This window comes from Marmota monax, unplaced genomic scaffold, assembly GCF_021218885.2.
Source record: "Marmota monax isolate L192 unplaced genomic scaffold, Marmota_monax_Labrador192_F-V1.1 WCK01_AAM20220418_F8-fsc00053, whole genome shotgun sequence".
Lineage (NCBI taxonomy): Eukaryota > Metazoa > Chordata > Mammalia > Rodentia > Sciuridae > Marmota > Marmota monax.
This window is the reverse complement of record NW_026693153.1, coordinates 9,641,365-9,653,559: the sequence shown is the minus strand read 5'-3', so window position 1 is coordinate 9,653,559 and position 12,195 is coordinate 9,641,365. Positions and strand designations below refer to the sequence as shown.

The window sequence follows — 12,195 nt, the reverse complement described above, 5'->3', positions numbered from 1 at the left end:
CTATCTAGCAGAGGACTTGTACAAAGGTCTCAGAGCTTCAAATTGAGATGGCAGATACATTTGTTTAGCCAATGAGCAAGGTAAATAAAATGGATCCTGGATATTTACCAGCTGAGCACAATGAGGTCAAGTGCTCATCAAACCTGCCAATTGGAAATATTATGCATTATAACATTATTGGTACCTAGAACACTTCAGGACAGTAGCATGGGGTTAAGAACAGCCTCTAAGGCCACAGTGTCTAGACTGACACACCAGCTCTTCCACTAACTATGTGACCCATGTCTTGATGCTTCATCTGCAAAGTTGGAGAGCAGTAGTGGCTACATTAAAAGTAAATTGTAAAGAGTAAATGAGTGAAGACAGTTCTACCATCCCTAGTCTGAATGTATTTTGAGATATGGAACTTTTTAAATATTACATGGTAATGTAGTATATAAGAAAACACCCTGAGCCGAGTTCTGGCACAAACTCCATAACTAAATGCATAACTACACAGATTGGATTAAATATTTAAACAGCCGTCTATTTTTTCAGGTCAGATTTTGTTGTCAAGTGAATTAGGAAAAAAAAAAAAAGTTTTAGAGACTTTTGGAGGAAGGGAAGAAAGGCAAGGTATCTGGACAGGCAGGGGCCACAAACATCACCACAGGTAAATGTGTGTATAGAGGTCAGCTGAAATGCTTTTTTAAAAGCCTGAGGGTGAGGATGTTGGAAAAAATCCAACATTAAGTCAAAGGCTTATCCTGTGAATTCTGATTGTCTCCTCATTTTCAATCACTTCCAATTTATTCTATGAACTGATGGGATGCTTCCAGTTTTTATTTCACAGGTAGCAGTCGAGGTGCCTAATCTTGCCTGTGATCACTCAGTATCTCAGTGACTAGTAATGCGTTTCTGCTCCTGCCCAGTCAGTAATGGTTACTGTGAGAAAGAGAAGTGCTCTTGGGCAGCTTTTTCACCCCAGGCTTACTGTCTCACTTCAAGGTGACTGTTACATTATTTCCCAGTGTCACCCAATCTGTAGGACACTATCTAGAACCATGGCACTAGCCATACATGAATTTTTAAGTTTCAATTAAATGACTTGAATTCAGTCCCTTGGTCACTCGTGCTCATGCTCACGAGTGACCAGTGACAGCCATAGTGGAGAGTGCAGATACCATTTCTCAGGGTGCAGAAAGTTGTAGTGGACAGTGCTTAAGACCTCTGGTCAGAGGGTAGCCTTGGCCACATAAAGAGAAAATTACTAAGATGTTCTCCTATTTTAAATGGCAGTTTCTCAGCATCCTTTTCCTTTTCCTGTCTTGGCTTTTATTTCATCCCTTCCAGTGTGGTCCTTTCCCTTATTGACCTATTCCAACAAGTAGTTCTGAAGAAGCAGTAAATTTGACTTCTCATTCCTTCTCTGGAACCGTCTTTCTTTCTGTTCATTGTGACTTTCCACTATACCCATGAGCAAGTTCGGAGGTCACTGCCCTATTTCTCTTCTCTTCATCAACTTTCTTTTAAAAATTGTCTGTATACCCTATCTGCAATTTCTCACCATTTACTCCTCAGTCCTGACAGCCCAGGTTTCCCCCTCAGTACAGATACGCCACCAAGGTGGCTCTCATAAAGCTCTCCATTGGCCTCTACTTGCCAAACCCAGACAGCTTTATTGCAGTCACCCCCTCCTCAGCATTGCTGGAGGTTGTGTGTTGTGGGACCACTCTTCCCTATTACTTTCTTTCCCCTTTACTGATGTAATGTAGAGGGCTCTCTTTGGGTTCTCCTTTTCCTACACCCAAGGCTTTTATCCAGCTTCTGAGAGTTTCTGAACTTCACTCGACCTGGTCTTTTCCCTCTGAACTCCGTACCAAAGGTCCAGTGTATGGTTGAATGTCTCTGTTAAGCTTAGCCTGCCTCTTATCTTACAATGAAGACACTCAGCTCTAAACATAAGTTCTTAGTTGCTAGACAAGTTTTTGCTCCTGGTTTCCTCATAAAGGTCAAAATACCACCATGTTCCCAGCCACAGCATTCTACCTCTTTTTATTCACTTACTCCTTGCATTTCTTTGCAAGTCTACTCTATTGTTCAGGGGTTTTCCTGGCCATCCCCTGTTCCTAACTTTCATTCTGTTCTCCAATACCCTTCTCCAAACCTCCCTTCTGTCCCCCAGTACAGGTCTGAATTTCAGGTCCAGTTCTCTTTTTCTTTGGTCTCCAATATTCTAGCAGTCTACTGGTGCTATAACAGAATTTCTGTCTTTATTCTTCATTTATGTTGGTGCCAGATAAGTTTCCTAAGGTCCATTTCAAGAAAAACCCATAAACACACACACAATGCAACATATGCATAATAATTGACAATTTAAACCTCCAAGTAAATAATATATTCCCATGATTCAGAAACCAAAAAGTATACCAAAAGGCATTCAGTGAAAAACTGTTCCCACTCATTCCACTGGTGCCCTTTGTCTTCCCTGTTGCTGTCCTCCCAAAGAGTGGTCATGGATACTGGTTTTGTATTTATTTTTTACAAATATTTTAATGTATATACAAGTATATATACATGTGTGTGTGCGCACGCTCACATGTGTATAAGTTTTTCTTTACTACAAAATTTTAGCACATAAAATATATTATTCTACACTATTCCTCACTTGTCTCTGAAGAATATATCTTGGTTATCTTTCTGTAATGAGATCCTGATTCCTTTTTACAGCTACACAGGATTCCTCTATGAATGTACCATAATTTATTCAACCAGTTTCCTCTTAGTGGGCATTTAAATGATTCCCCATCCTTTGATATCCCAAACAATGCTGCAAAGAGTAACACTGATAATTCATTTTGCTCCAGTTGCAAGTGTATCTTCAGGTCACTTTTGAGTGCAAGATGCTTTTTGAGGGTTTATTTAATGTTATTTGACCCAACCATAGTCCCTCTGCTAAGTGTACTGCTTCTCCTTTACTAAGTTAAAGATACTTGAGGGCAATCATAGTCCTTATATCAAAAGCCTTCAAGGACTTTCCCTGGCAACAATCTGCACCTGCTCTGTTGCTGTAGGGGGGAAGCAGGCAACTCAGTACACAATAAGATAGCCTAAGTACTTCACACTATTTCTTGTCAGACTCTGTATTTTAACTAAATGGTTCTGCTTGCAGCTCATCTGATGTATCCATGCATCTGTCTCCCTTGCTTTGCACAGTGTGCCTTCCCTCTGTTCTCTCTCAGCCTTCCAAATCCATTGCATCCTTTGAAACTGAGCTCACATACCACCACATCCTTAAAGCTTCCTTGATTTCTTCTCCCTTCTGCTAAAAATAACATAGATTTCTTATGACTACTCTTACAGGGTGTGTGTGTATGTGTGTGTGTGTGTGTGTGTGTGTGTGTGTTTTGACACTGGATTATATTAATGATATCTGTAATTCTCCTAATTTACCTATTAGGTAGTAATGCCCCAAATACAAGGATGTTGACTTGTTTTTATTTTTCATCCCCTAAGTTTCTTAGCATGGTGACTTGCATATACTAATGAAGGAAAAGGAACAATAGTGGTTCTGTTATTGTCTGACATGATGAATTGAGGGAATACTTAATTTTAATGGAGAAATCTCCTTTCTTCCTGTGCCTCCTAGCTATTTTTTAAATTAAATTGCCTTTTATCGCCCTCCTAAGAATGTAAGAGGATAGGGCCATAAAGTCCTCCATTCTCAGTGACTGCTTCTATTGTATTTTGGGAAATGAAGGTACTGTTCCATTTGATATTTATTCTATTGCCAACTAAAAGCACTGGCATCAACAGTGTTATGTGGTACCTGTTACACTACCACAAGACCTTAATATGCAATTTGGAACCAGGTGTGACTTTTTATTGTGTCCCTTTTGAGTTATGAAGGTTACTTTTCTGATAACTTCAACTTTAAAATAGTAAAAATTACTAATAGAAGCAAATCTCTCCAGTGTGGCCTTCACGGTAATATCTTCATTGGGTAGAGCAGTAAATTTCATCCATTTGAGACTGACGGATGCAAGGTGCCTTGCCTTCAGAGTGGGGTGTTACTGAGGTGTGGCTATATTCCATATGGTAATGCTTTCTCTTTTTTGGGCTGTTAGATTTTTGAAGAACCCTCAATCAGCCTTTTTGCTCTGGAACATTGTGAGGGAAGAGAGTTACACCTTGAAGAGGCTGTGAACTCTGTTTTGAACAAGGACCTGCACTTCTATACCCAGTCTGTATGGGTAAAAAGTGGACTGTAAGTATGAGAGAAGAATTTGGTCACTGTTTTAGGACAGTGTTGCATGGTTGGTTTTCCCTGTTACAGTATTGGTCTGATGATATTCTTACTCCTTTTATTTCTTAATATGGTAATAGTAGTTTCTGTCTAAATAAGAGAAGACTGTGTTGTCCCATAAGTAGCAGCATGCAGTAGTCTGGGGGAAGAGCCCTTTGGGAGACAAAGGGCACCACTTTGTCAGAGCATGTGTCAGGGAGCAGGTCGATCAGATTTCCCTGATTGAACTTGCTTTCTTCTCATGAGAAATTTCATTTAACTAACAACTTTCACTGTGAATACCATTGCCTGCATCCGGCAAATGACTGTTTGCAAGACTAAGATTGTTTTATTTCATTTTGACTTGACAGCATGTTTATTCTAGAGTACTTCCCTCCAGGTTACTTATTTGCATATTGTTTTAGTTAGCTTTTTCACTGCTGTGACCAAAATACCCCAAAAGAACAACTTAGAGGAGGAAAAGTTTACCTGGGGCTCAGTTTCAGAGGTCTCAGCCTGCCTACACAGTTGACTCCATTTCTCTGAACCAAAGGTGAGGCAGCACTTCATGGGAGAAGGGCCCAGCAGAGGAAAACTGTTCAGCTCATGGGGGGTTCTGGAAGCAGAGAGACAAAGGAGGAGCCAAAGGAAGAACAACTCTTCCAGGGCATGCCCCCAATGACCCACTTTGTGCAGCCATGCCCCAGCTGCTACAGCTACCACCCAGTCAGTCTGTTCAAACTAAGGTGTACTGATTACGTTACAGCTCTCATAATCTGGTCGTTTACCTCTGAATATTCCTGCATTAACAGGAACTTTGGGAGGACACCTTTTATAAGATGGACAATAACACATGTGGAATGACCTAGCCTGCCTACCAGTGTTTTAGTTCACTTAGGTTATTAGGTGGATCCAAGATGATAAAGGCCTGCACTTTTACAATTTGGGAAGCTGCCTTTAGAAAATTAAACTAAAAATTATTCATACAAAAATTAGGTATGAACTTGTATATTTAAAATCAAAAATTGTGAGAGGTCTGCACGTGAACAGCTCTGAAAGTGAAGATTCCTTTGCTTCCAAGATAATCTGATTCTTAGGCCATTGCTGAAGAGTGTGGCATTTAAGTCTGCCTCCTATCAGCACTGCTAATATTTTCATACTAGACATCAACTAAAAACATACAACTCTTGATGGCTAATATAAAAATGGCCATTTTTAATTTCTTATGGCTTTTAAATTGTGTAATAATCAACTGTTTAAATATCTGGGGTTAGTCAACAAGACAGACCAGAGAATAAACTGAAAATTAAGTCAACTATTGCAGTAAATGGTTTTTATATTAGTCACATGTAGAACAGTTTTAATTTCTTCTCTGGGTCATTTCCCAAGGTTTAATGTCTATTAAAATAAATTGATTTATTGTATCTAAGCTTAAGATTCCACAATATCATTTACCAATTAACAAAGTGCATTTGAACTGAATTTTGCATTACTACAATTTAGGACTTTCATAATATTTTTCTATTTTTTTTCTACTCCTAAATGAAATAGATATTTAATTCACCACTGAAATTTTCTCACCTTATATTTTTACTCTTTTCTGAAAAACTGTTGTTTTACCTTGTTATTATTTGTTCTTTTTGAATTATTATCTACCTACTATTCCAAATTCTCTAGAAGAGAAATTAGTATATATAAATTAAATAGTGAGGGCTAGCTAAAGGTTTACCTAGGCTACAAATGGCTTACAGGATACCATTTAATGCACAGCCACCTACCCTCAGTGACTTCTACTTTTTTAAACCCCATGTTATGTCATATCTTTGATCTAGGATGGTAATGAAGATCATGTTTTAATGCATCATCCCACACAGCCTTTCCACCTGTGCAATTCATTAATATCAAGATATAATTAGTTACAGTTCCTTAAAATCTTGCTTAAATTCTATAACTGAAACTGTTCTGCCCATTTAAAGAATCTGTGAGGGGCTGGGATTGTGGCTCAGTGGTAGAGAACTCACCTAGCACGTGGGAGGCCCTGGATTTGATCCTCAGCACCATATAACAATAAATAAATAAATAAAGATATTATGTCCAGTTACAACCAAAATATAAATATTAAAAAAAAAAAAAAAAGAGTCTGTGAGGCGGAGAGGCTAAGCCTCTCTGTGGCCGTATTAACTTGCCTTTGCCCCAGTCTGGCGATTTAGATTTGTGTAGGTAAGAAGGGTTTGAAGGAGGGTGATCTTGTTCATCTATCTATAATTTGCCTAAGTCTGACCCTAGTTGTGGGAAATAGGGTAGACTTTTCCTAATAATGGTCAGTTTAAGTCTCCATGCAAGCTTTCATAGTTTTAATAGATCAAGCTTTCCTCAGTTCCTCCCTTCTGCCCACAACTTTAGTTACAAATTGAAGTCTCTTCGTGAACTCACCCAGGCACATGTCCCTAAAGAATACTGCCCTTTGTAAGTTGAAAACTTTTTCACCTGAAAATTGAAGGGTTGAAGACAATGCCACCGTGACAACCCAGTATTAGTCAGCTTTCTGTCACTGTAATGAAAAAAATGTAGTTTGGCTTATAGTTCTAGAGGTTCCAGCCCAAGATTAGCAACCCTATTTTTCTGGGCCTCCAGTGAGGCACATAAGATATGCGAATCATGGAGCACAACATGGAGGAAAATCACTTGTATCATGGTCCCAGAAAAAGGAGGAAGAGTAGGGGGCCTAGAGCCCCACAGTCCTCTTTGTGGGTACATCCTCAATGACCTGAGAACCTCCCATTAAGTTTCACCCCCTGAAAGTTCCAACAGAACCACCCTGCGGACCAAAACATTAGCATGTGAACCTTCTTTGGGAACACTCATCAAAGCCCTGAACCCTGGATGAACCTATTCCTGAGAATGAGCCTCTGAAATCAGCTGGCTGTCTTTCCTGCTGCTGACGCTGTGCACCTCATCTTCTAGGTTACACATCCCTTGGTTGAGGCAAGACAGCCCCACTGTAACTTGAGGTACCATATATGAACCAAGCAAGGCAGCCACCCCCTCATCACACACTGTCTTAAAGCAGTTTACAGTGACCTTGAGTCCTGCTGAGGATTTCATATCCTCTTGGCCATTCCAGCCTTTTCTCCTTAACCATCCAGCATGGTAACTACCTAAGTCAAGGGTCAGATAGTCTTTTCAGTTTGTGGGTTATATCTCTCACACAGCTTTTCAACCTGCCATGGCCAACTGAAAGGGAATGGGCATGGCTCTGTTCCATTCAATAACTCTTGGGACACCAGGCATTCACCTGAAGGCCTCATGCACTTTGGCATGCTTGAATGCAGTCAGGTTTGAAGGCAGGGAAATACTGGGGAAGATTTGCAGAAGAGCCATCCTTGAAGCAAGAGTGAGAAGAGTGACATCTGCAAATAATTGTAAGTAGTCCTTGGTGGTCTTTGAAATTGGGGAAAAAGATGTCTGGATAGGTTTCAGCCAGCCTGAGAAGCCACCATGAGAGGATGACCAAAAGGTGGGAACATGTTTTTCTATAGTGGGAGGTTATGGTCTGGTCTGTCTTGGATGTTAATGCTATGAAAAATGTATTGGTGTTATTAAAGGAATACAGAATTTCAGAGCTGGAGGTAGCCATATATTTATTTTGGAAGTAAGGAGCCCAGCATCCTAATTGGAAACCAGAGCAGCCTCCATTCCAGTGGGCTTTCTCCTAGACCTCCCTGCTTTTTTTGATAGTCTATTAAAAAAAAAAAAAAAAACCCTAGAAGTTATAAAGAATGAGCTCATATGAATCATAGCAGATTTTTTGACTAACAGATAGCCTTTTGTTGTGTAGTGCCCCATTTTCTTTGCTTCTTTCTTGCAGATGGATAGCTTATGAAGGTCCCAACTTCCTGGGAAGACAAATTCTACTTGATCCTACTGAGATCCCAAATTGGACAGCATTTAGTAGATGGAAAACCATAGGTTCCCTTCGTCCCATGAAGCAGGTAAAGTGCAGAGAAACCTAAGACCCGGAATAGCTTGATTTTCTGCCAGGACATATCATAAACACAGTATCAGAAGTACTTAGTTTTTCATTTATGTAGAAAGGAGAATGGACTAGTAGGCAAGGATTTTGTATATTTTATCCAACTTGTAGAATTTTATCTAAGGTCCACAGTGAATTTTATTTTGGTGTCTACCATTATGAGGAATATTAACCTATAGATTTTTTTGGTTTTATTTTCTTGTACATCTACCTAGTTTGTGTATTAGGATAATACTAGCATCTTACAACTAGTTGAAAAATGTTCCTTCTTTTTTAATTTTTTGGAAAGACTTTGTGTGGGATTGGTATTATTTCCCCCTTTAAATATTTGATAAAAATTCTCTAGTGAAACATTCAGGTCCTTAAATTTTCTTTGATTAAAGTCCATAAATTATAAATTCATTTTATTTAATTGCCACAGAACTATTCAGATTTTCTGTTTCTTTTTGACTCATTTGTTTTTAAAAGAATTTCATCTAAGCATTGATTCATGTAAAATTTTCTTTCATAAGGAAAAAAAAGACAAAAAAGATAAAATTTTATTGGCCATATTCACATTTCATGGAAAAAGAAGATACTGTAAGTTCTGTAGCAAACAGTGGACACAACAATGAACTTTGTTACTATACCAGTTTTACTTTCTTAGTATTTGGATTCTTTTCCCACTTACATAATATTCGGGTTGGATCCTGGCAATTTAATTAAAATAGTATTTATTACACACCTACTGCTTGTCAGTCTCCTGTTCAAAAGCTTCCCACTTAGGATATAATCTTTGCTTTTCAGTGTGGACTTTGTGATCTGACTACCTCCTGCTTCCCCAGCCTCAGCTCTGAGGATCTCCTCCTCACATAGCTGTGCCACATGCACCAGAATGCAGAATGCTGTCCTACTCAATCTGTAACAAAGCTATACTCTTTGTGTAGAATGTTCTTCATTTTTTGCCTGGCTAATTCTTAATCACCCCTCTGAATTCAGTGTGTCAGGTCCTCACCAATGTCACCCCACCCCTCTCCTAATCTAAATGAGAATCCTAAAAGGCCTGGTTCTGTCTTTATAGGACACTGTGTGTCATTTATGACCACATGGTACAGCTGGACTGGGCTCTTACCACTCTACTGGAAACCCAGTCAAGGCAGTGGCTTTGCATATTTATTCATATTTTGCTTATTACTCCATCTCTAGTGCCTATCACCACATATAATACCTTGTATGCAGAGCTCAAGGGCTGTATATCTGGATTAGTGAATGTTAGAAATCATGTTATATATAATGGAAGATATAAGGATGTCTTCTGTTATATATAACATGGTTTCTGCCTTGGTACGGTTTTCATTTTTGCATTTTACATTTACATTTTTGTTGGGTAAAACGTGTCCAACGCAAAGCAATAATATTTATTACAGTGTATGATCATCAAAAGCCACAGGTAGTACTTTGATCAGAGAAGTATCAATATGTGAGGGCCTGATGGGGGTTAGTCTCAGGGAAGGTAGAAAGCCCAAGTGAAACCGTCAGGGGTACAATGGTGAGTAGATATGCCACAACTCTCTCTAATCTCTTAGAAACACTTGTTCAATTGATTCTGATAACAGTTCAGTCACCCCCATTTTCTACATGGCAAAGTAAGACTCAGAGAAGTGAAAACTAGTAATCCAAGTGTCAGAACCAAGATTTGACACCAAGTCTGTCATATTTTAAAATTAGTGTTCTTAAGCAACTATACTTTCCTCCAATAAGATCAGCATTTGCAATGACACCTTATAGTCCAAAGTGTGGAGGCTCTCAGGTGAGGATCTGACACAATGTTAAGTATAAAAGTTAACCTACTTGATTTTCTCTTGCCATACACACCATTCCTGATTCCACTGCCCTTGGGTTCTCTTGGTTCAACAGTGATCACATTGCTTATACCTCAATGTTGTGAGGATTAAATAACACAAAGGCCCTGATACAACACCTGGCTCATATTGCTATGATAAAACATTCATTTCTAAGTTTATTATTCACAATGGCCGTGGAGCAAGCCAGAGGTGCCTTTCTGAGGTTACTGAAACACTAATGACTTTCCTGGCACAGCACTGTGGTACAGGACCCCAGGACCTTTGCACCTTGCTGATTCCCCTCACAACCACGGATGGGTAATCCCATTGGAAAGCTAAAGGAAAATGCAAGATACACGTGGAAATTGTTTACTTTACCAGCTGCATAATCATGTGAATCCTGTTTTAAATATGTTAGTAGGCAAGTTTAATACAGAATATTGTCCTCATTTTTGAATGGTGGTTCTATGCTGGGGAAGGTGTATCCTCAAGGTCCTGAGATAAAGAATAATTAGAATAATAGCCTCTAGGCCTGGGGATATAGCTCAGTTGGTAGTCCTTGCCTTGCATGCACAAGGCCATGGGTTTAATCCCTAGTACCACACCAAAAAAAAAAAGAATAATAGCCTCTAATTTTACATGAAAGTTATTTGACAATAAGTATATTTGTCCTGCATTGTGTTTTAGGCACTTCCTGGTCAAGTTCTGATTAAACATTTAATTTCAAAAAATTTTAATAGATTATTTTCCCTGTTTATTTAGGCCATAGCTTTAAAACCCAGCAAGAGAATTCTGGCTTTCTAAAATAGTAATTTGGGGGCTATATTTAACTTTTTGGCAAGGATATTGGTGTGGCTCTAGTGCATATTTAGAAACTCAGGAATAATTAAAATGTGATCCTCTTTGAAGTTGGGAATTAGGAAGTCACTAAGGTACTTATAATGCATATCAGTGTTTTTAAGTATAATTACAGAGGAGTCAGACTGCACATATGTTAATAAGGGTAATTAGTACTTTGCTTGATTTAATTGATTAAAACTGTGATGCTTAGTCCTAAAGTAATTGGAATTCTATCATCTGTGAAGGTCATACCTGTTTTCTTATATGTACAAGGTAATGAAACTGTAATAAAGATATACTTAAGCTTCTAGAATTAATAATAGCTGCATTGGGAGACCAGGCTGAATTATAGAAATTTAACTACATTCTGGCTGCAGCATGAATGTGCAAGTAGTGGTCTGAAACATTTGAAATGTTTTGCTAAGCAGAGGTCATGTTCACTTGATCTAAGTGACCAGATAATTTATCCTTTTTTTTTTATTGGTTGTTCAAAACATTACAAAGCTCTTGACATATCATATTTCATACATTTGATTCAAGTGGGTTATGAACTCCCATTTTTACCCCGTATACAGATTGCAGAATCACATCGGTTACACATCCACGTTTTTACATATTGCCATACTAGTGACTGTTGTATTCTGCTCTTTCCTATCCTCTACTATCCCACCTCCCCTCCCCTCCCCTCTTCTCTCTCTACCCCATCTACTGTAATTCATTTCTCTCCCTTGATTTTTTTTCCCTTTCCCCTCACATCTTATATGTAAATTTGTATAACAATGAGGGGATAATTTATCCTTGTGTTTGCCAATTTAAATGCTCAGAATATTTATTTCTTGAGGAATGCTAAACATGATAGCAATTTACCAAAATTCAACTACCTTCATGTTGATGTATCACAAGTTTCAAAAGCAGAATAGTCACTTGTGGTCTTAACCCTAATACCATGTTGCACTTACCTAGCACTTAAATTTCTTAGAGTGAAAGTGCTCTCTTATTAACTACCAAACCATTTATTATTACTTAGCCAAGGTTCTGACTGAGATACCAACACTTGACCACAGGAGGAAATGTTGATATCCTATATTTTTACTGAGGCTGGAGGCCTAAATCATGACCCGGAAAGAATGGTTTTTCTTCAGCTTCCATCACGTGCCCTATTCCTTCATCTTACCTACCCTGCCACCCTTGAAACTCATCTTATTCCCTTTGTCTTTAAGAATAATTACTGCATT

At 38.6% G+C, this 12,195-nt stretch overlaps 2 protein-coding genes across 2 annotated transcripts in view; one reads left to right on the top strand and one right to left on the bottom strand.

The window, feature by feature from the left end:
• Positions 1–12,195, bottom strand: part of Riox2 (ribosomal oxygenase 2) — a 47,467-nt gene that overhangs the window by 6,841 nt on the left and 28,431 nt on the right. The gene's annotated exons all lie outside the window — the stretch shown is intronic.
• Crybg3 (crystallin beta-gamma domain containing 3) overlaps positions 1–12,195 on the top strand; it is a 119,195-nt gene that overhangs the window by 102,265 nt on the left and 4,735 nt on the right. Inside the window, exons 18-19 of the mRNA XM_046455286.2 lie at positions 4,107–4,246; positions 8,133–8,256. Of these exons, the coding sequence (XP_046311242.1) occupies positions 4,107–4,246; positions 8,133–8,256 (264 nt within the window). The remainder of the gene's footprint in view (positions 1–4,106; positions 4,247–8,132; positions 8,257–12,195) is intronic.